Raw genomic sequence first — 23,394 nt, 5'->3', positions numbered from 1 at the left:
AAAGCCATCGCAGCTTGGGGTCCGCGGTTGATGTATGTTTTGCCGCGTCAACCGCCCCTGCAGGTTTTTGCTTGAAGAAGCCCTTCATTTCTAGACATCCTCAAGGAGAGCTCGTTGGCACGGGTTGCTCGAGATGGACACGGATGCCCTCTAACGTCAAGCTCTTAGCCGAAACGCTTCCCCAACGCATGCAGAGCATACATATTAATGCGGTCTTCTGTTCTCGCTGTGGTATGGATTACCTCGTGCAATCATCGTCGCTCGAGTGAAGGCTCCCTCGTCACTGTTCATCAGGTGAGAGATCAAAAAGCAATAGCAGTCACCCAAAAGCCTCGGGGAGAAGACCTTTGTTTTTAACCGAGCTCGTGTATACGAAGCAAGTGCTTCTTTCGTGAAAGTTGATAAGGACGAGCCCGGAGCAATATCATGTCGGGATTTTATTTTTGTACTTTTCGTACCTAAGAAAGTACAACACTGGGAACGTTTACATTTGTTCACTCATTTTTGGACAACGACAGCACACTAACTTGTTAAACACGTAGACAGAAGGAGGCTTAGACAGAACGCAAGCTCAAGTGACAGGAACCAGAGCGGTGTGTTGAAGAAGATACTCTTGAGAGCATTGAAAACTGGTCAAGTGTACATTGGCCCATATTTGAATAACAAAACGAAACGCGATGCAGTCAATAAGGAGCTGGTTATAGTGGAATGGTTAACTTTGACTCAGGTGTTCCGAAGCGGGTTGACACCTTTGTGCGGATCGAGTAGAGTTGCTCGTAAGGTTGGCTTACCAGAAACGTTGGCTACACCTTGACGCCTAAGTAGTACTTTGTAATCGGACGTAACTTCGGCACAGGGGCTCGCACGCAGGCGTCAAATACATTGGCAACGGACGCACGAGTTTACATGCCTATCATAAGCAGCGTTTATGCGAGATCGAGCAATGCTTGATCATCAGTGGCCGAGTAGTACATATGCAGGAGAGTACTGAACTGCGATGGTTGGCGCGTATTGAAGTGGATCAAACAGCGCAACAATGGGACGTTGTAAAAACGACATACAGCGCTGATAGCATAGACGAAATACGAACACACTGGCGTAGTAAGGGCGACAGACCTGTGCCTGTAGTCCTTACTAAGCGCCGTCGTTACGCAGCTTTTACACTTTCCTGTATCTAAGTAATATTTATGACATTGCTATAAAAGCGGAGAGCTAACACAACATGATGCAGCCTATATTAGACTGCCTTGGGTGACATTCAACCAACATTTTTCAGAGCAAGCCAGCATTAGATAATATTACTTGAGAGTTAGACAATGATATCCATTGCTAGCGAACGGTTACCACTAGTCCACTGTTAGCCACCGGTGGCCCGTATTAACATGCTGCGGTCAACATTTGAAGAAATTGAACAGAAAGGTAACATATGCAAGCTCTAGCTAACACCAGCGCTTATTCGACATTATCCAGTGCCAGCCAACAGCAAGCAAAGGCTAGACACAGCAGCCAGTGCTTGTCAGTAGTTAGACAACACTGGGCACCATTAAAGGATATGAAGGAACGGTTTTATTTTTTCAAAAACATTAGACGAGCGCTATCTCGGTTTTATGTTCCTGGCTTGTGTCAACTTATTTGTTGCGCTACCAGCTCTATGATGGATTCTTACAAACTCGTCCATATTTCCGTTCTCGAAATCAAAAACATTAAACAAAGCGAAGGTAAGCTAAAGGCCACAACCCTCTAAGAAAATATCGAGTGAGGGCGTCTTCTTGCTCCGCAGCAGTAACTGTCGTCTGACTTCCTTGTGTTTTCTTTCTTGAAAACTCGGCGCTCGCCACTTCCCTAGCGAGAATAGTACGTCACACTGATGACGCGCATGTAGTTCGCCACGAGGAAATGCCAGGCGCGTGGCGATAATGCCAGATGAGGCACGCGAGATAGATGGCTATAAGATTTGTGGAATAAAAATACATCCTTTTTACTTGTTCTTTCTGAGAGCGCATAGGCCTGATGGGGTTTCGCTTCGAAGTGGCGCGCGCGCGCGCACACACACACACACACACACACACACACACACACACACACACACACACACACACACACACACACACACACACACACACACACACACACACACACACACACACACACACACACACACACACACACACACACACACACACACACACACAAACGCGCGCGCGCGCGCGTCCAAACACACACGCACACAGACCCACACACTCACTCCCGCACACGCACACACACACAACTGCAACAGACAGCGCCAATCAATGTACCACATATGAAGATCAACAAACGTATATAAACATACGCAAAGAAAATATGTTGGCAACCACTACATCTGTGCGTACAAACAATATACGACACTTTCTGCTAAACATCCGTAGGAAAATGAGAAATAAAATGGATAAAAAGGACCTAATAAGAAAATGCAAGCGAGGCTTAAAAGCCAGCAGATATGAACATGTGCAAGGATTATATATATTAGCATGAATTTCACATACACACAAAAAGAAAGAACCGCACAAGTATGCCAAGTGTCGTAAAATAATTTAGAGGGACGCTTAAGTTTCGCCTTTAAGAGTTGAACACGAGAGCGATATTCGGCCCCATCCTCATCGTGATCTGTTTCGCTTGTCATTATGTTCCGTCGCCCGGTCTCTCTCTCTCTCTCTCTCTCTCTCACACACACACACACACACACACACACACACACACACACACACACACACACACACACACACACACACACACACACACACACACACACACACACACACACACACACACACACACACACACACACACACACACACTCTCTCTCTCTCGACATACCTATAGTAAAGATAAAGGTTTCCGCCCTCTTCAACAGCACTTTTATGACAACAGTGTACCCACTACGTGTGTGTAAAAGAATGCGCGCGCTAATGTGTACGCCCTTTGTAATGTGTGGCATGCTTTAAACCAGCAGCAGTTACGCGCGTGATACTTTTTCGAAGTTGCGATGCACCCACTACGTGTTCGTAAGGGATTCCGCAGCAGCAATGTGTGTGCCTTTTGTAATGGGTGGTCGGCTATAAACCACCAACTCGTTATGCAGTTCACATGGTGTGACGCCCGATGGCAATATACGCTTACACCCCTTTTTACTGCGACATTGCATCTCGTACTGTGACACCTGCACACAGGACGCGTATGTTTGTGAAGCATTAAAGTTCATTTCAGTGCAGTTCCAAGCAATGGAGTGTCTGGAAACAGGCAATAAAGCAAAAAACATGGTTGATCCCTCTGTCATAGGAATCGGTATAACATGAAAGTGAAACGTGTCTTCACAGACGTAGTTGAGCGTTTGTTGTGCATTCTTTCGCCCCAAGCGCGAAGGAATGAATGCTACCGCATCAAATTGTAATGTTACTCGAAGAATGGCAAGCCGCTCGAAATTTGCAATGCGCTGCTCAAGCAGAAAGGACGCACGGAACGATTATACACAGGATGAGCGCGAACTGTCACAGTTGTAGCTTATTTCTGTGTGAGCAGCGCGCTCCTTTCGCAAAAAGCGGCCGCTGCGGTGACCTTCGTGCTCTCAACGGAAACTTGCAGGCAGAACGCCAGACGTACAAACCACCGAGATCCCGAGATAAGCGCCCGCACGAGCGACCACGCCCTGTCGAGGCGCTCGCTAATCGGCGTGGGGGACGACTTTTAAAGCGCGCTCTTCGAGCCCTTCGCGCCATCTTGCTAGTGATAACGAAAACACGCTGTACCGCCGATCTCTGAGCACCGCCACCGGCAAATGGTGTACATAAATAGCTCGCCGTTAGCATAGCAGAGAACAGGCCTTCTGTGGCGGAGTCGTTTCGCGCTGGCGATCGAGAGGTCGTAAGTTCGACTCCCGGTGACGGAACTTTTTCTTATAGTTTTTTCTTTGCCATATGTTAGTCTTTATATTTTACAACGTCATATCCATGACGGAAATGCGTCAGTGGAGCCGTGGGGGACCCCGGCATAAAACACTTTCGTGTTAAAAAAAAGGAGTGGATTTGTGGTAGAACACCTGCTTTCCACGCAGATGGCCTGGGTTCGATTCTCACGCGAACCTAAGATTTTTTTATTATTTATTTTATAGAAGATGATTTTTTGCTCAGAACCAACGACACCGACACCTCAATTTCTGCGGAGCGAGCTCTAGCGCTATCGCGTTAATAGCGGCGCACACAAGTAATATCCATTGCCTACATTAGCACAGTGTTCTTTGACCTGGTGTTCGAACTTTGTTAGCGACGGACAGAAATTTATATTTTCACTAACACGATTCAGAAGCAGAGACGCGCGATATTTGTTTAGTGCTCTGCTATACCCTGCCTTTGTGGCAGGTTCGGGAAGTCGTTGTCTACGTAGCGCATGCGTACTTGTACGTGGCTTGATGTCCTTGAAGAAAGTAAAGCTTTTATTTGTGAATGTAAAGCAGTAGTTGTTTTTATTTGTAGACTTGTCTCGTTCTGAGTATACATGTTTTGTAAACAGTGGAGTGCGAGACATCTCCCTGGGACCACCAGAATAGTTTTCAAATAGACAGAGCACTTTTAACAAGGGAGCTACTATAAGCCGAGCATTGGTACGTGACGGCTGAACAGAAGTGACCACTAACATGAACCGGCACGCACCCTCTTCATATCCTCCTCGTTCTCTTTGTCGTCTTCTGCTTCGCTCCAAGAACACGTGCGCTGATTGGTCCAGCTAGGCCTGCAATAACGCTGATGGTTGAGAGGACGAGCACAGAGAGAACGAAAGAAAGAGAGAAATAGTCAGAGAGAAATTCATGAAGAAAATAAGCATAAAATGGAAAGAAAGAGGAAGCAAGAATATATATATGGGTCATTCCATGCCAAGTGTCCCAGACGTTGCGCTCGCACATCCCAGATTTTGCTGATAAAATTTGTGCCTTTTTCCTGTGCCACATGGAGTATTGTGGCAAAACATTTTTGCTTCAAAAAATATTGACGATCGTGGCGCCCCCTTGAAGTTCGCTTGTATTTGTTAAACTGTGCCTAATACGAAAATGTGTATAAAATCTATTTTTGTGTGTTGAGCTTCGAAACCGCGCTTGCGCAATCGCAGAGGTTGTGTTTAGTTGCCCTACTCATTAATTCCGAAATTTTTGTGTTTCACTACCAGCTACGTATCTTCAAAAACTACAAAAATCTTCAAAGTTCGTGGTTTTTTCTTGAGCTATGTGGAACTCTCCCTAACCAATCTTAATAATAGTATAATTTTCAAGAAAATGTATTTTAGTACAAAAATATTTAGGGGTAAAATAGGCTTCAAATCTTCCCGAAAAAAATTGTGAAACTAAAGAAAATATGCGATTTGTCGCATGTTTGACCGTATTTTTCATACTGATGCGGTGCAAGTAAAAATCCTCGTCGTGCGACATTTCATAGAAGACTTCATCGTTAAGTAATGAAGAAAGTCTAATCAAATCATTTTTTGTTTTAAGGAAGCAAATAATTTTTTAATTTGGCCCTCCGAACGCGCCCTGCATTTCTTTTTGTTGCCACTTCGCCGCAAAGCTCGTGGTCGCCCTTGGAGCTGACTCTCGTCACATTCAGCGGCAAGATGCGAGATGTATGTCAGTAGCTCGTGAGTGGTCGAAAGTCTTGTCGCGTTGATGTCAGGGCGACGAGTAATGAATTAGCTGTACAATGTGAGCTTGCTTGGCGGGCCCAATGGGATGTATGGACGCCCGAGAGTAGCCTATGGCGTCGTTGGCACATTGTGCTACAGGGCCGTCTGCACAACACGTATACCCAGAGAAAAAAGTGTATACAATGTGAATTATTTCTTTCTGTATGTGTATGCTAGTTGTGCAGACGGCCCTGTAGCACAATGTGGCACGGGAAAAAGGCACAAATTTTATCAGCAAAATCTGCGATGTGCGAGCGCCACGTCTGGGGCACTTGGCATGGAATGACCCATATATATATATATATATATATATATATATTATATATATTAGGTTGGGTAAATCCCATGACCCTCCACTGGTCAAAAATGTCACAGTTTCACCGGAAGGGCGAAGCAATGAATGCGATAGCAACAAACTGTAGTGTTACACGAAGTGAGGCTGGCAGCTAACTGTTTCGTATCCGATCTCGCGCAACTACAAAACGGTGGTGTAAGAAAATACGGCCGCTGAAGGTAGCGATGCTCTTCGCATAGTCACTTCGCGTTGAGAGCGCAGCACGTAGAAGGGTATACGAGCCGCTCGCACCGCTGTGATGGCTTTCGGGATAGCGCGCGCGCCAGCGATCGCAACCGCGCCCTTAGATTCAAAGTTCAACGTTGGTCCTCGCGCGATACTCCCCCCCCCCCCCCCCTCGTGTCTTCGCGTCTTTTAAGGCTCGTTAAAAACAGGCGGGGCGTTTCCTGTCTGTTTCGACGGCGGGCCTCTCGAGCGGGGTGATGTTATCGCATGCACCCTGGCCGGCTCGTTTGAACTCTGCTTCGGCCGCGTTCGTCGTCGCCGCTCGCGCCAACTTTTTTTTTTCGAAACAGTTTCAAGCACTGGCGTGGCTCGTTTGGAAAACACCTAAATTGCCACGCAGAAGGCCTAAGTTCGCTTTATACTCAAACCCAAGATATTTATTGGGTGTGAAGTATCTTATGGCGGAGTTCAATCCGGTGGTGGTGGTGGTGTGCGGCGTGACCGCCCTTACTGCGCATGCGCATACCCTCTCCACTCCCCCTCTCCCCCTCTCCCCATACCCTTTCCATTTTCCATCTCCCCTCCCCCTATCCACTTCCCCTCTCCCATCCCCTTTCCCCTCTCCCCTCCCTCTTTCCACTCTTCCTCTGAAACACGGGCTAGACATGCCGAAATTCTCTCCGCAACGCCGCGATGAGCACCAGCGCACGCGCGTCCCCTCCCCCTCTCTCTCCTCTCCTACGCTGTCCCCCTCTCGCACGCCTGCCGACTGCGGTCCCCGCTCGCCCTGTGACAATTAACGGCCAGGCTAGGGGAAGACAAGACGCGCGTAGCGTTCCTCTTCGCGTTCCACGACGCGAGGTCAGTAGCATGCCCAAAGAACGCCAACGGAACGTGATCGCGCAAGTGCTCCGGCTTCGCATCGCCTCATGGTCCCCTTTAGCGGGAAATGGTGCAATTTTATTTATTGATTTATTTGCATCCATCTCGATATTTCGATACGCCGATTTCGAGACGCCGATTCAACGCCGACTTTTCTCTAAGAACCAACGCCGCCGACGCCTACACCGGAATTTCTGCGGCACGGGCTCTTTAACGCTGTCGCGTTAACAATCCGTTGTTACGCATATCATCTATATGACATGAATCGCACAAAGGGCATCGTGAAGCTCTAGGGCACATATCGTGGACGTGGTAAATACCATCATGCACCTGTGACGGACATAGTTCGTCATGCGTGCATCGTGATGCACGCAGGACGAACATGGTGACTCACATGTCATGTATCACATGGCGGATGTAAAGTGCGTCAATGACAAAACCAATTGAAGCACAAAAGTTCACAGCAGGTTGAAGCAGAAAAAAAATTTCTTTGAGTGTGGTTCCAAGAAAATATTTCCTGGAATACTCATGTCGAGAGACAAACATCAGAACTTAGCAAGGTTGTTGGGTACATATTTAAATTATATCCATTCGTGCTCTTTTTAACTACCATGCTCTTTTTAACTCGCGCATGTTATTTACCAAGACTGTCGGGGTACAACAAGTGCAAATAACTTAAATTATAAGTTACATACGAAAAAAATTAAGGTAGCTTCGTAGTAGTGGTATCAAGCCTGAAGAAAGTGTGGAGCCGGGCGGCCTTCTTTATTTCTCTTTATTTTCGTCTTTCTTGTTTTATATCTCTCTTTCTCTCGCTTTCTTCTATTTTTTCTGTCTTATTTATGCCTGTTTGTTTGTATATATAAGTGGCAACGGGAAATGACAAGTGGCCTCAGAAAAGATAAAAGATCACATTTTCACATCAGAAACGGCAGATCGGCAACAAGTTCCCGATTGAAAGAGCATCATTTATTGGAAAACGGCGCATAGCAATACACATGTGACTGGCGCACCTTCGATGGCCCATTTGTGTACACCCGCGTTTCCGTGCACTCGCGGGCGCTGGGTTTTTCGCGAATTATGCCTCAGTCGCCTCCGAAAAGTGTAACTCATACAAGCTTCGCTTTAAAAACCATATACAGGCGCATGTAGTGCATGTATGTATCCCAGCGTTGTTTTCTTGAACGTGGAGCATGCCAAAATATAGAGTCGGAATGATAGCTGTCCCGTAACATTTGTCAATGTAAATATTGACAGCTGGGCAATTTGATAGCAATTCATACTTTGTGCGCCAATAACAGGAGGTCGAAGGACGGTACAGACGCCACAATAAAGAGAACAGGAGTAGCTGTCACTCTCGTTCTCAAAAGAAATACTGCCAAACCTACAAACGACTGTTGTCTGTATACATATGCTTCATTCATCTCTCATTACCCGTGTGGTGTCGTCCATTTGGGTTCGAAGCACTCGCATGTGGACACAATCTCTATGTCTACGAATATATTCTAACCTTCTACAGGCACGCGCCATCCATGCAGGTGCGTTGACATTGTGGAAGTGGGGTGGTAACCAATCAATAAAATAGGACCCATTGTCAGTAAGATAGTCACGAGGGTTCGATGCGTGCTGAAGTATGCACTCGTAAACGCTTTTGAGAGCAATGCACCATACAGTTGACGTCAGTGCTGGCACTATAAGAGAAATGGTGGGCCACCGCTGCGCCGCGCCGTGATACATAACTGTCAGCGTGATGACATGACGCACATCGAAGCATTTTCTTTGAGCTCTTTCGTGCTCGCACTCCGCGCAATCTTTGAGCTGTTGACGTGGCAACGAGCATAAAGTATCGCTTACCATAAGTCGAGCGTAATTTGTGATGGAGGGCCACCTGTCCTTAATTTTCCGGCCACCACTGCATCCGGGCCTATAGTTGACCAATCGAACTAGGCGATCTTAGCAACAAAACTCAGTCCCATTTAATATCGATTAGTTAGGACGGGTCTGGGGTTTGTGTAGACTGCCCGCGAGTTCGCGTCTCTCCTGCTAAAAATCTAAAAACGAATTCTAAAAATCTCACAACAAAGCAAAAAACTGGGCGAGTTGGTAGGTATTCATCTTCACAAGATAGCGCGCACTTACTACGGGGACAAAGAGAGAAGAACACGCCAGCACAAGCGCTAACTTAGTGCGCTATCTTCTGAAGTCTAAAGATCTTTGCGGCAGTCGATCCGCTAGGCCAGTGGTTCTCAGCCATGGATGTGTCGGGGACCCCTTGTGGACTGGTGGAAGTGATGGGGGACCCCTTGCAGCGGAGGGGAGGGAGGGGGGGGGGGGGTTACGTAGGTAAATAACACAACTGGAGCGTGAAACAGGTGCCTTTTATTGCTACCAAAAACATCAAACAAACGTGCCACATCACTTCATTTTGGACAGTTCATCAATACGTGGCACAGTCGCGCTTAAACAGAGTTGCATATCTGCAGCCACATTCAACCTGTTTCGGTATTTACTTTTCAAGTATGCAAGTCTGGAAAAAGCATGCTCGCATGCATACGTCGTAGAAAACTGTAACAGAAGCTTTACAGCCATCTCATGGAGAAGGGGGAACATTTCTGCAGTCCCCAACCAAAATGCCTCAAGGCTCACAGTGGCAAACTTTGCCTTCATCACTGTGTTTTCCTGGAGCTCCATCAGCTCATTTTCAGCTTCGACACATTCATATGTAAAGCAAGCTACGTCAGCCTCAAAAGGGGCCACAAGCCATGTGTCTGGGGCAGATTCTGGGAAGTAGTCTTTAATGTGGCACCTTAATGTGCTCAGATGGGCTGTGATTGTGGCTCTGTCACTTCCAGATACTACCCCAGAGCCTGCAAGACCACCGAGCAGCTTAAAAGAATAGTCGCCTCTGTTTACCCGGCTCAACCAACTTTGAAGCTTTTTACAAAAGCCTCTCACCTTGTCCCCAGAAGAGACAACATTAGTGCCCATCCCCTGCATGCTGCTGTTAAGATGGTTCAGGTGCTCAAACAGGTCACACAGATAAGCAAGCTTTGCCACAAAAGAAGAGTCCTGAAAAGGATCTCCGAGTGCCCTATCTTCTGCCAAAAAAAGACTCAGCTCCTCTCTAAGCTCGAACACCCTTGCGAGCACTTTTCCGCGCGACAACCAACTCACCTCGGTGTGCAGGAGCAGGTGTTGGTGCTCGGCACCCATCTCCTCGCACAGTACCTTGAAGAGGCGACTGGCCTTAGGCCTTGCCTTTACACTGTTGACAACATGTTGCATAACACTCGCAAGCTCTGGACTCAACTCCTTTGATGCCAAAGCTTCCCTATGAAGCATACAGTGTGTGAACGCTACTGCACTGTTCACTTTCTTAACGAGTCCTAAAAAACCTACGGAGTTTCCAACCATGGCTCGAGCGCCGTCGGTGCACACAGCTACACACATGTCCCGATGAAGACCGCGCGAAACAAAAAAATTGTTAATGGCATCGAAAATATCTTGACCTCTCGTTGTGGTCTCGAGTTCCAGACAGCAAAGAAGTTCTTCGGCAATGACAGAGTTATTCACAAAGCGCACAAACACTATAAGCTGTGGACTCCCGGATACGTCGCAGCTTTCATCGACGGCGAGGGAAAACTTCCCAGCGGACTTCAATTTATCAATTACTTGGTCCTGCACATCAGACGCCATTTCTCTAATTCTCCGTGCCACGGTGTCGTTCGAGCACGGTATTTTGTCCAGTTTTTTCACATACTCTTTCCCTATGACAGCACCGACGACGTCCTTCATGCAGGGCATAAGCAGAGTCTCGCAGATGGTGTGAGGCTTCATCTGTTTGGCCACGTGGTAGCTGAGCATGTAGCTTGCCTTGATAGCATCTGCAGAGCTTGCCAGCTGAAACGAAAGTCTAACTTTGTACGCTGAACCGAACCTACAAACACTGCATCGACAGTCTAAAACTGGTGCCTTAACCGGTCGCCTTCCCCACCCCGCGACGCGTTGTATACATGTGGAAAGTCGATGGCACATGCACTAAAGCGAACCAACAAAAATCTGCCAGCTAACCGTGAGGCAGGAGCCTCGCCGATCAGCCTACGCACAGCGAACATTACGCATATCTAGGGTCGTGGTTACCGCGAACCTCGTATGCGCAACTAACGTAAAGCACGTTGAACAAGCATTCGGCGACCGATCGAGGCTCGCTGCCGCAGCGAACATCGTATGCGCAACTAATGTAAAACTGTGTTATGATAATTTCGACCTCACCTTGTTTGAATTATCCAGCTTTTGGGATTCCAACTGTCGTTTATTGGTTTCGAAGAACTCTATGTCCTTGTCTTGGTAGCTTGGATGGTTTGTCCGGAGATGGCGTGTCAACTTCGTCGGCACCATGGAGCTTAGAGCGAGTACTTCACCGCACAAAACGCATTGCGGTTTGCCGCCGATATTGACAAAGCCAAACTTCACATAACTTTCTTTGTAGCCACGTAACTTGGACATGGCTACGCGACTCAGACGAACACGTAGCTTCGCGACCTAGGCGACCTAGAACACGTAGCTTCGAGACTGCACGGCACAGCCACTGATGCCAGGCGACAATGGCGATATTCATTGGGTTCATTCATTGTGATGATCTCAGAAACTGTACAAACATGGAAAATAATCATCCCGACGCTATTGACGTTTGTAAATCATGTGGATTGCATTGTATTTATAGTATTTCTTTTTTTTTCCTGTATGCCTGATATTTGTAAATCATGTGGTTGGCATTGTATTTATATTATTTCTTTTTTCCTGTATGCCTGAATTATCTTTACGTTTTCGTATTGTGTTGATAGTATTACCTCTACAATTACGGTATGCCTCAATTGTGACTGTATCTCTCACTTCCAAATGAGACGTTTTCGCATTGTATTAATAGTATTACCTTTCCGATTACTGTATGCCTGAATTGTGACTGTATCTTTCACTTCCAATTAATCCCCCCCTATGTAATGCCCACCGGGCCCTTAGGGTATCCAAATAAATAAATATGATAATAATAAAAAATAATAATAAAATGATAATAATAATAAATAAATAAATATGATAATAATGGTAGAGGTTTGAAGAGGAAAAGGCGCCTAATTTCTGCAGCCCGGTCGGGAGCACGGCGCAGCGCCTGATACGATAATGCGGCTGCGGGGCACCGAGACACGTGGTTCGGGAAGATGTGGGGAAGGGGGAAAGGAGGTGATCGAGACGACCTTGTGCGGATTGCGGATCGCTGCGGCAGTTCCGGAAGCAGGTCCCAGAACTCCAAATGAGTCACGGCCGGACTAAACTCCAAAAAATGTAAAAAAAAAGGGGGTGATGTTTCGCGGATCATAAAAATGGCTTCGCGGACCCCCTAGGGTCCGCGGACCCCCATTTGAGAACCACTGCGCTAGGCAATAAGCTTTTTTAACGAAGTAATTCAATGATTACTTGATTTCTTGGAAATGTGTTGCAGTGCCCCTTTCATGGGCTACTGACACAAAATTCGTGGACAAGATAGCCTACCGTATCAACTTCCGTGAACATGCGTATATCATCTGCCAAATCTCAACAGCGAATCTAGCTTGGGAGGACATTTATAGAAATTTTGATGTTCGAGTGCATGATCCCGAGCTATACGCCGCACCTCGCGACATTGGCATCATCTAAGGTGGCCTGAAGATGACCCGCAACTTCCGACACGTCACCAATGCGACCGAGCTTCGAGGTGGCGCAGCTAGTATCATGACGTCATAGTCGCTAATGGGCTTTTGCCGCGCTTGCGTCAGCAGGCTGTGGTTCGGCGGCTCCTCGTGAGCCCGTGCCCACGAGACGAATGGGCAGAAAGTGTGGAAGCCTCAATCAAGAAAGTCGTAGCCACCAGGCGACGATGATAACGAAACGACTACGATGACGGCGCAGCACATGCGGCAGGTGAAAGAACGTCAGCAGACGATGCAGTCAGCGCGGAAGTGTGTCACAGTTATGTGTGCAGTTTCACACGCTAGATGGTGTTAGTTGCACCCAGCGGCTGCCAAACCGAAACTGAGACTGATCGGTAACGATTAGACTGTAATTAACTATCTGTTGCGCGCTCGAGCAAGCCATGTGCCGTGTTATGACTGATAGGACCCCAGCAACACATTGCAGTAAAAAAAAAACCTAAACCAAAATTTTTTTATCCGTGGCCCATTAGGTGCCTCAACAAACGGGAAAATTGACCGTCGGCACCGACCGTCGTCTCCCGGCGTCAGCGTCAACACGAGTGATGCAAAGTATCATAATCACATGATGACGATACCCTATGACGTCATCACGACGTCACATATCGTCAAAATTTGTTACGTCACTATTACGTGACCTAATGTGACGTCGTATGATAACGTCATCACATGACGCCGTCGCCTAGTCAAAGGTAGGCTGATCATGGAGGTAGCGCAACACCAGGTGAGATGCAAAAAGCTCGCAATGCCTCCGATCCTGGAGGCAGTGCTAAACCACGTTAGGTGCAGAAAGCTGTTGGAGGGGGTTGGGCAGGATCATTACATCGACTGTCAAGAAGATGGCTTGCGCCCGCGAGTGGTCTTAGGAGAATGGATGAGGACCCTGTAAGTTTTTTTTTTTGTCCGTTTGTAGTCGAAGAATAATTCCTTCCGTTATTTTGAGTAGAATATATCTTAGCCATATTAACGATGTTATGTCAAGATACGCATGTACCATAGTACCTTTCAAAAAAGCGAGAAAGAGCGAGAGAGAGAAAAAAATTGTTTGTAGAAAGATGAGAAATTTTTCACTTAGGGTGGCGCCCTTACTTAGTTCAGAGCCTCGTTGGCTCGCGCCACTTCACGTACCCGCCGTAACAGCCGACGCTGCTCCTGCGGCTCTGAGCTGGCCAGTGAAGTCTCCCAGGAGGAAGGTGAGGGTGAAGGAATAGGGGGGGGGGGCAGCCCGGGGGGTGACGACATTCCCAGGTGCAGTAATACACTGTGGGCCTCGCTCCACAGTAGGGGTAGTATGAGGGATATTGTGTGGTGAAGAGCTTCGCCGTCACTACGAACTTAATAAATGCCAGCACACTTTCGAAGCTACTTCTGGGGTGGCATAGGACGAAGAAAACAGCTGTAGATTCTCACCGTTAACTTTTTTTAGCCTAATCATTCATGAGCTGCTCATGGGTAATCTCCATCACAGGCGTCGGTGCAGAGGGGGCAGGTGTGGCGCGTACCTTTGCTCAGTCATACTTGTGACGTCATTGTTCAACTTGCGGGGTTACGGCCGCTCATGCTTGCTATTTGACGACAATGGCGGTCAGAGACGCCGCCTGACGTTACATTCCAAGAACTGTTTACTTCCTACCTTTATTCCCGGAAAGCCGGTTACCGATTTCAGGCAGTTGCAAGAAGGGCGTCATTGCTACATTTACAGTTTTGCGTCCAATGCGTAGGTTTTCCTTTCGGCTCGTCTAAGTGCAGATCTCTGCGCATGCCTATGATCCCCATACTGATCCTTTCTCTTTTTTTTTTTTTGCTCGGGAAGCTGTGCGCGAACTGCTTCACGAGAGTCGTAACAAGATACCGCTTATGGCAAGTTGAGGTGCATGGGTAAAGTTGCGTGTAACGATAAATAAACGGTCCTTTGTGTCCCTATTTTTCATGCCACTGTAACGAGTAACTTTCTCCGAGCAGAAACGCTGTGTGCGATTTCGGCCCACCATCAGGGCAAGCCTGTTTTCTTGCGTCAGTAAAATCATCATTCCATCGAATTAAGAAGAAGCAGAAGCAAGGAGTTTGGTCGTCGGGTAAAGCAAATGCAACTGTCACATAGTCGACGTATTCTTTTCTGGTGTTGAAGTCAGTAACTATCTCCTGTGTAACGATTTAATGGCATAATTGAGCATAGTAACGAAGATAAATGATCCCATTTTGTTTCGACAGGACAGCCCGTTACCTTATTAACCACGAGACAAACGTTGTTCGTCCTACTCGAACGAACAGCAAAAGGTCACATACGGGAAGCGAACTTTACTGACCAACCTCTGGACGTCCCCCCCCCCCCCCCCCCAAAAAAAAAAAAAAAAAAACTGTTAGCTACATAACCAAGAAGGTCGAGAACAATGATAACCGCGCAGGTGAACTCACACTCCTACCTAAAGAAATTAACAATTACACTTGTACCGGAATTTTAGTATTATTTACGAAGCCGACTCTATTAAGGGGGCAAGGTAGGAATTTACTATTGACAAACGTTCCCGTTAATTCATCTTCGCAGAACAGTGACAAGCACTGCTGTCCCCGCTGGCGCGAAAAGCGAAAGCCCATAGGCTCCGTGACGTCTGCGCTGTTCGTATTAGGAATCGCGGGGGCATTGTGGTTGCTTCGTTGTGGTCATTGTAGTCACCTCGGAGTGAACGGCTGCTGACTTGTTGTTGCTACTGTTGCCCTCTGAGCATGGCACATACTCTTTCCAGGGCATTGACCGAGTAGTAAGTTAAATTTTCCAATATTTTCTGTATTGTGTAGTTCCGAGATGCGATACTTGTTTAATCTATTGATTTGAACTGCCAATTGTCAGTAATTAAATATTTAAAGCCGGCAGGATTTAGCGAGATATTCTTTTAGTCGCAATGATAAAGTCCTCAATGGCGAAAGAAACATCCCTCTGGCTGTATCCAAGAGTAGCGGCCCCAAAAGAAAGAAGAACCGGCTTTGGTTATCCGAGGCCTGGCTAAAAGAAAAAGAAAAAAAAAACCTTTGTTCTAATTTATACAGTAACGTCTATTAGCTCTTAAAATTTTCAGACTTTATGATCCGCCCGACTCTTGGCCGATCCCCCTGAGTGGGTAGGTGCCATCATCCCAGGAGCATCATCATCATCATCATCGAAGAGGTGGTACCAGTATTCGTTTCCTCACTGTAGTGAACCTGTGAGAGGATAGAAAGAAATGACCCCCTGATTACAGAAGAGGCTCAAAGGGGAGTCACTAAACCAGATCTATTAAAGTAAAAATTGAGGGAGGTAACACGGCAACAAAATTTCGTGATGGCCCCTCCCATCATACATGAGCTAGATATATCGCTGCGTCAGGGAAATAAAAGGTGCTTGTACTCCGGAGAAGGAGTCAGTACTGAGTCTGATAAACTTGTTCTGAATGCAAGTACGCGAAATCTCGCCGTCGCGATGTGTGCTGTTAGTACGAAAACACGAATGATAGATGCAAAAAGCGACGTCTTTGGGAGAGAATCCGCGATTTAATTTAAAAACAAATGTTTGTGGCCAGGTACCCGGATTAAATTAATACATTGAAAATGAACGGGAACCAGTGATTTAAAGAGCTTCAGTGTAGGTATGTCACCACATGCGGAAAGAGAAGAGCACGCAGATATTGAGTCAGTTATATTTGCCTGTACTTTAACCGAAGAACTTAACTAACGTAAAGCTAATATTGTTGCCCTGAGGTCAGCAAGAAAGACAGGAAGGATATCAGAGCCGTACTAAAAAAGACCAGTCAAGTTCAGGGTAATATATTCTGATGCCAGATCTTTCCTCAGATTGCGAAGCTTCCGTTGTAATACCAAGATTCCTTGGTAGAGTATTTCGATAGTCTTGCAACAACCAATTTAAAATGACGTAAGGTAGTAATTTCGCGCGATTCAGAAAAACATCGTGATACACAATTTCTGGAGAGTTACGCTGCATAGTAAAAAAGAAGCACATGCGTCCAAAGCAGCCACGAACTTCTTCATCCTCATCCTCCTGCGACATTATTTAGACAACATTGATGATCGTCCCCACTCATTACCTTCTTCTTCGAACTTGCCTTTTGCAAACTCTGTTGAAAGAAAACACCGAGTACGTCAAAGTCTTTCAACGCTTCTGGTGGTGACGTCGCAGCAGGCGGGTTAGCGTAGCATACACAGCCTCTTGTACCGAAGAAATCCTGCGGAGAGGCTTCCTAAATGCCGTCGTTCCTACGGTTAACTCGTCAGTGTAGCTCGCGTACACTCTTAGAAAAAAAAAGTCAAGCAACTTCACTGACTTCACGTCGCGAAGACTAGTTAAACAGCGGAGCTGGTGGCATCTCACTGCTATTTGATTGCTTGACTTTGTAATACTTTTGGCAACGTCTTCCTACACGAAAGCCCGGTCTTCCTATCCAACGTCACAGAACAATTCTTGCAACTCATGCAAAGTACAGCTGCTTATATTGCGATTGAGACGCGCACAACGAATGAAGAGGCCGTTTGCACATATTGCGCAAGTGGAATCCCGGGAAACACTGTGAGTATTCTGAATGGGACACCGACGGTGTGCACTACTTTCCTCTGCGTGCCCTTTCCTTTGGACTATCTATCTATCTATCTATCTATCTATCTATCTATCTATCTATCTATCTATCTATCTATCTATCTATCTATCTATCTATCTATCTATCTATCTATCTATCTATCTATCTATCTATCTATCTATCTATCTATCTATCTATCTATCTATCTATCTATCTATCTATCTATCTATCTATCTATCTATCTATCTATCTATCTATCTATCTATCTATCTATCTATCTATCTATCTATCTATCTATCTATCTATCTATCTATCTATCTATCTATCTATCTATCTATCTATCTATCTATCTATCTATCTATCTATCTATCTATCTATCTATCTATCTATCTATCTATCTATCTATCTATCTATCTATCTATCTATCTATCTATCTATCTATCTATCTATCTATCTATCTATCTATCTATCTATCTATCTATCTATCTATCTATCTATCTATCTATCTATCTATCTATCTATCTATCTATCTAATCTTCAGGGGAGTGGCCCCCTGAAGAAGGAACCGAACGAGTATCGAAACGAAGGGTCAGCTTTGAAATGAAAAAAACTGAAGACAAAACGTGGCTGGAGAGTTCTTTTATTTTTACATTTTCATTATCCGTGCTCGAAATCGTGCATTGAAACGTCGCTAGATACACCTGTCGGTCAGTAGACGATGGAGCTGCTTTGAGAAACCTAATTAGAGATGGTGTTGAAAGTCCTGATGCTTGCGAACATACATGCGCGCAATATGAACAAATGACACTTTCACGCCTTTGTTTGTTTGTTTGTTTTTTTGTTTGTTTGCAGATGCGATGGTCCACTTGATGACAAAACCACATTTGAGACTGTAATGATTCACTTCAGGAGACATCGACAACTGTAACTTGAGAGGTGACGGGGTCCCATTTAGACGTTACCGAATAGCGGGGGCATTAGGAGCAATGGCCCGCAGCCTGATTTTCAAGCTAGCCGTTGGTTGTGTTCTGACATTCGTACTCGTCGATGTCTGCTTCGACATGAGTGGATATGGTGAAGGAGGTCTCAGGGTACGTTGATTCGTTTATCTCACAGCAGGTCTTTTTGGGAATCCTAATCTACGACACAGTTCCAACATGCGCACGTCTATCCCACAGGCTATGTTTCAAGGCCCTTTCGTGGTGGATAGAAAAGTGGCTACTGCTGCTCAACGCGAAACGACCCCGACCCGGAATCAAAGACATGCCGTCACCGGGATTCCAAAAGATGTGTTGAGTGACAGTTTACGAACAAATATTTCTGTGCCTGAGTTGTGTCCCCTTGTATCCCCCAATCTGGGTGAGTCTGAGTGTGCTCGAGAATCGACTTCAAAAGTGGCGCACTGGTGAAATGCAGTCACTGTAACTTGTCTGTCAGGTTTTCTGCAGTGTTTCCCTCCCGTTATCTCATTAACTTACACAAATATCCGTTGTGGAAACGAGCTTTCTTTGCTTTTCTTGAGCGCCCGATTAGAATTACGTCATAAATTATATAGCCCAGTTAGGGCTCCACGTTCAATCTTTATTCAGCGTGCTAAATGCAGGACGATTAAATGGAATCATCTCGCGCAAGATATGGTTAATCAGGGATGATTGAAAGATGTCTTTGTCGTGCAGCAAGCAAAAAAAAATTACGGTGATGACGGCAATGATGCTTGCAGTTTACTGATTTATATTTGCATAACATTCTCATGAAAGAACAGGAACTCAAAATAGGGTGTAACATCTTCGCGCTCAATTGACTCTGCGGAAATAGATACACGACAGTTATTTCAACTCTCTTTTTCTTAGTTGCAAACGGGAAAGTTAATTTTTTGTTCCAGGTGAGCGTTTAACAGGGAGAGCGTATGAAGAACAGGAAAGGAGACACGCGCAGTTACATACTTATAAGTAGCTTTATTTTCACGAGTGCAAATAATACATGCGTAATTAATGCAAACATTTCCACAATGCAGGAAGCAATACAACGATCACGTGGGTGTAGTCGTCGCGACATCACGACGCTTAATAACGACAGTCCTCCCTTGCCACGTATATGACACTCTTTAAAGACACCTATCAACTCTCCTTTGGGTGCCACGACTCTCCGAAGAGAGTATAATAAAGAGAGTTCACGTGTCTCTTTAAAGAGAGTCATATACGTGGCAAGGCAGGACTGGCCGAAAAGAGTCAGATGACTTTTTTCTTCGCAGCGAAGCTGTTTCAGTTATCGGTAACTTATTGTGCTCCGTCGCGCAAAACTCCACAGATCGGTGTGCGCCACAGCAATTGGGCAATCCCCACTACTGAGTACAGCAGGCGCGAGCACTGAATGAAAATTATGCTCGGCGAAGTGAAAGAGAGAAAGAAGGAAAGAAAGAAAGAGGGAGCAAAGAGAGAAAAGAACGAGAAAGAGGGTAATAGAGAGAAGTAAAGGGAATGAAGACATAAAAAGATAGAAAGACAGAGAAATGCATAGAAACAAATAGAAAGAAAGAAACAGGAAAAAGAGATAGAAAAAACCGAGAGCAAGAGAGAAAGAGAAGAAAGAGAGAAATTAAGGGCAACAAAGAAAGATGGAGAAAGAAGCAGAGAGAGAGAGAGAGAAAGGGAAGAAAGAAAAATACAGACAGAAAAAGCGAGAAAGAGAAAGAAATAGAGAAAGAACGAAATAGAAAGAATGAAATAGAAAGAGATAGATACAAAAAAGAGATACAAGAAAGAGAAAGAAAGAGGAAGACGGAGAAGGAAGAAAGAAAAAAAAATAAAGAGAAACAAGGAAGGCTCCTCCTCCTTCAGGCTTGGCACCACTAGTGAGGAGCTGGCAGAATTTTTTACTTAGAATGTAATGCGGCATCGGCGTATATATGCGTATTGATTTATTAGACCAGTCACGTTGACAAAGGAGCGTTAGGCGGGGCTATATTGCCAGGACTGTGTATGCACTCACAATTCTCAAATTTAGCCTTAATCGCCAAAACATTGGCAGGAAAGTAGAGAGGTGGGCGAGTTGGAAACTACGCATGTTTTTAAAAAATGAGCGCGCACATGACGGGGCACGAGATGAGAACGACAATGTACGAGCGCTCGCAGGCTGTGGCTTTGGTGACGTAGTTGCACTTTTGTGCCCTTTCATTTATGTTCCTGCAAAGAGGCCCCTATGTAAGCCCTGCCGCCGGGAAAGCGAATCAAGAAACCGTGCTCACTGCGCACACTACAAAAACACCTGCGATAGTGCGTATAGCACGTGCGTACGGCGGTCTCTTTTAGCCAGTGCAGACGCCTTGCAGATGCTGCTGGATAGAGAACGCCGCCTACATGCCGCCTGCCTTAATGAGATCGTGCAGCGGAGTGCCAACGTGTTCATATATGCAAATATCAAAGCTCAACGATTTATCGAGTCGAATACGTATAGAATAGAAGGAACTACCTCATTAATATTAGAAATTCAGAACACTAGCCTAGCATCGCATTTCAATATGACCACGTAGATTAAAATTAGTGGCGTCGAATCAGTTATTCTTGTTATTAGAATACGGGCGCGGCACCTGGAAGTGCAGCTCGCATTTCAACTTTCTGTGAGGCATTAGGACTGCGTAAGATAAAGCTTCACGCCACTTGAGGAAATGGTCCGTGCATGCTTTTGAAAAACCGCATTGCACTTCGTATTAATATTCAAAGTGTAGGATATTATCAAGTTCGGACAATCATGAAGATTTAGAAAGTATGCTTTTCTGTGTTACGTTTTCTGTACTGAGGATCAAAGTATAGTATCGAAGACGAAGGGAACAAGATTCGACGAAAGGCGGCGGAACTGCAGCAAAGGTGAATCATACACTTTTTACATGCGTGAATCTGCGGTTAAAGTAAAGGTCAGCCGGTACTCGGAGCGTCTTTCTCTAAAGCAGTCACAGAACTGTGCTGCGATAAATGAAAAAAAAAAACAACACATGAACATTCAAAGCACGACGGAAGTGCGGGTACCGAGGGTTACTTGCACGTCATACTTTTACGCATAGGAAGCTGGTGAAAAGAAAGTACAAAAACGGCCGTGCTTTCGCTGGTTGTCGTCATCATGCAAACACCAATAACGAAAGAAAAGCTCCGTCTCTTCTTGTACCGAGACAGCAACCACAAAATTGCGTTAGAATTGTTCACGTACCGATAATATTATATATATCTCTGTCGGTCACATAACTCAGTATCGCATTAATGCGAGCACAACTATTAGCAAGAACTTTACTGCGACTGTTAGTATAATGAAAGCTACATGAATGACTGAATGGAGCCGAAAGACACCAAAATATATTGAACTATACTTCGACATAATCTAAAAGAACGTGTGCGATTCAGTTTTTTACTCTTTTTTTTCAGACCGCCTTAGGCTACCTTAAGATTTTTATAACCTAAACAGCAATATAAGGCGCGATTCAGCGCGCTAGATGACACTGTGGTCTCTTTGCGCCTCACACCTGCTGTGGCCCGATCTCCAGAAACCATGAGTCGTTGTACTGTTGACGCATGCAGAAGCCGCATATCAATGTTCCGCGTGATATATGTACTCAGAACGGCAGTTCGCTGCCCTAACTAGAACTCTATATAACGACTCAGATTTACCACGACTGACGTAGGATCGCTGACGACAAGTACGTTTAGCCGAGAAAAACAATGAAAGTTAAGAAACTCAAGCCATTTTTAAAGTGCGCAGAGAACTGACGATGAGTAGGAGGCGATGCATCACACATTTGCGAGAGACGTGCTCGTACGACGTCGCTGTTGATGGCACTCGTGGTGCTAGACGAATATAAATACATCTCTAACATCGCGAGAATACTTAAGGCAGGAGGCATCGACGAGATTTCTGCTCCAAATATATACCCAGAAAGTTTCTCTACACATATAAACAATAAAAACCTGGGAATTAGGAGGTCGTCCACTCAAATGCGCCGTATCGATACTGCTGCAGCATAGCTCAACATCAACGATTTTGACATGGCGCAGGATTTATCCTTCGAAATCACTACCGCGAAGAAGCGCGCCATTTGGCCCCGACGAGTACAGAAGATTGGAGCGATCGTCAACACGTTCCCTGAGATATTCCTTGAGTCTGTGAACAAGGTTTAGCAGAGAAAGGACAGGGTTGTCAAAGCGTCCTCTCCTGGGAGCCCTGCTTGCATCGGTTATACGGTTATGACATATATGGCACAAGGCGAACATGCGATTTCATACCATGTCAAAAGCTAGTTGAGAGAGTGGTCGCCAGGAGCCTTGCAGGATACTGGCTCGTATCGTACCTCTCCTCATGCTTGGCAAGTATCTACCAAAAATAGGAAAGCTAGGAAATCTGTGAGAGTATAGGAGTGTTGTACTAGGGCCGGCTGCTGACGAGCGCGAGTGTGTATCAACCTTTAACGCCGAGCTTCAGGCACGCCCACAGTATTACAGATAACGCGTGATTAGGCATCCTATAGCTACGTAAAGGTCAGCGTAGCTGCACGTGCATACGATGCACAGGGTGCTGTGGGCAGTGCCATCGCTCAAGTGTGAGGCTACAGCTCGGGTAGTTAAAGGGACACTAACGGCAAATTAAAATTTACGTCAGAGTGAGAGGCCATTGTTTGAGAACGTCTAAGACGTAAATGTTATCAATAGCAGCGCTCTAGTAATCGAGAAATTAAGGTAAACGTAGGACAATGTGTGCGCCACCAGTGGGACGTTTTAGAACGAACCCGATGACGTCAAGAGTCCCGACTACAAATTATCACTAGTATTCAAGCTACTTAAGATTTTAAAAAATTAACATTCCGAGCATTCTAAGACATGATAGAATGCTGCTTGTGCGTTTCTGTTTGATTCACGAAAAAAAGTCACTGTTTCGCCGCAAGGGCGAAGCAATGAATGCGATAGTAAAAAATTGGAATGTCACTCGAAGAACGACAAGC

At 45.6% G+C, this 23,394-nt stretch overlaps 1 protein-coding gene across 2 annotated transcripts in view; it reads left to right on the top strand.

Annotated features, from left to right (window-relative positions):
* Nucleotides 1-70: 70 nt before the first annotated feature.
* LOC119390031 (beta-1,4-N-acetylgalactosaminyltransferase bre-4) overlaps nt 71-23,394 on the top strand; it is a 211,276-nt gene continuing 187,952 nt past the window's right edge. For both annotated transcript variants that reach the window (XR_007415758.1, XM_037657540.2), the window contains exons 1-3: nt 71-294; nt 18,267-18,505; nt 18,593-18,773. Coding sequence is in view for 1 of the 2 variants with exons in the window: in XM_037657540.2 (XP_037513468.1) it covers nt 18,401-18,505; nt 18,593-18,773 (286 nt within the window). In the remaining variant the exon portion in view is untranslated. The remainder of the gene's footprint in view (nt 295-18,266; nt 18,506-18,592; nt 18,774-23,394) is intronic.

Source organism: Rhipicephalus sanguineus, chromosome 4 (genome assembly GCF_013339695.2).
Source record: "Rhipicephalus sanguineus isolate Rsan-2018 chromosome 4, BIME_Rsan_1.4, whole genome shotgun sequence".
NCBI lineage: Eukaryota > Metazoa > Arthropoda > Arachnida > Ixodida > Ixodidae > Rhipicephalus > Rhipicephalus sanguineus.
This window is presented reverse-complemented; position numbering and strand designations above follow the sequence as displayed.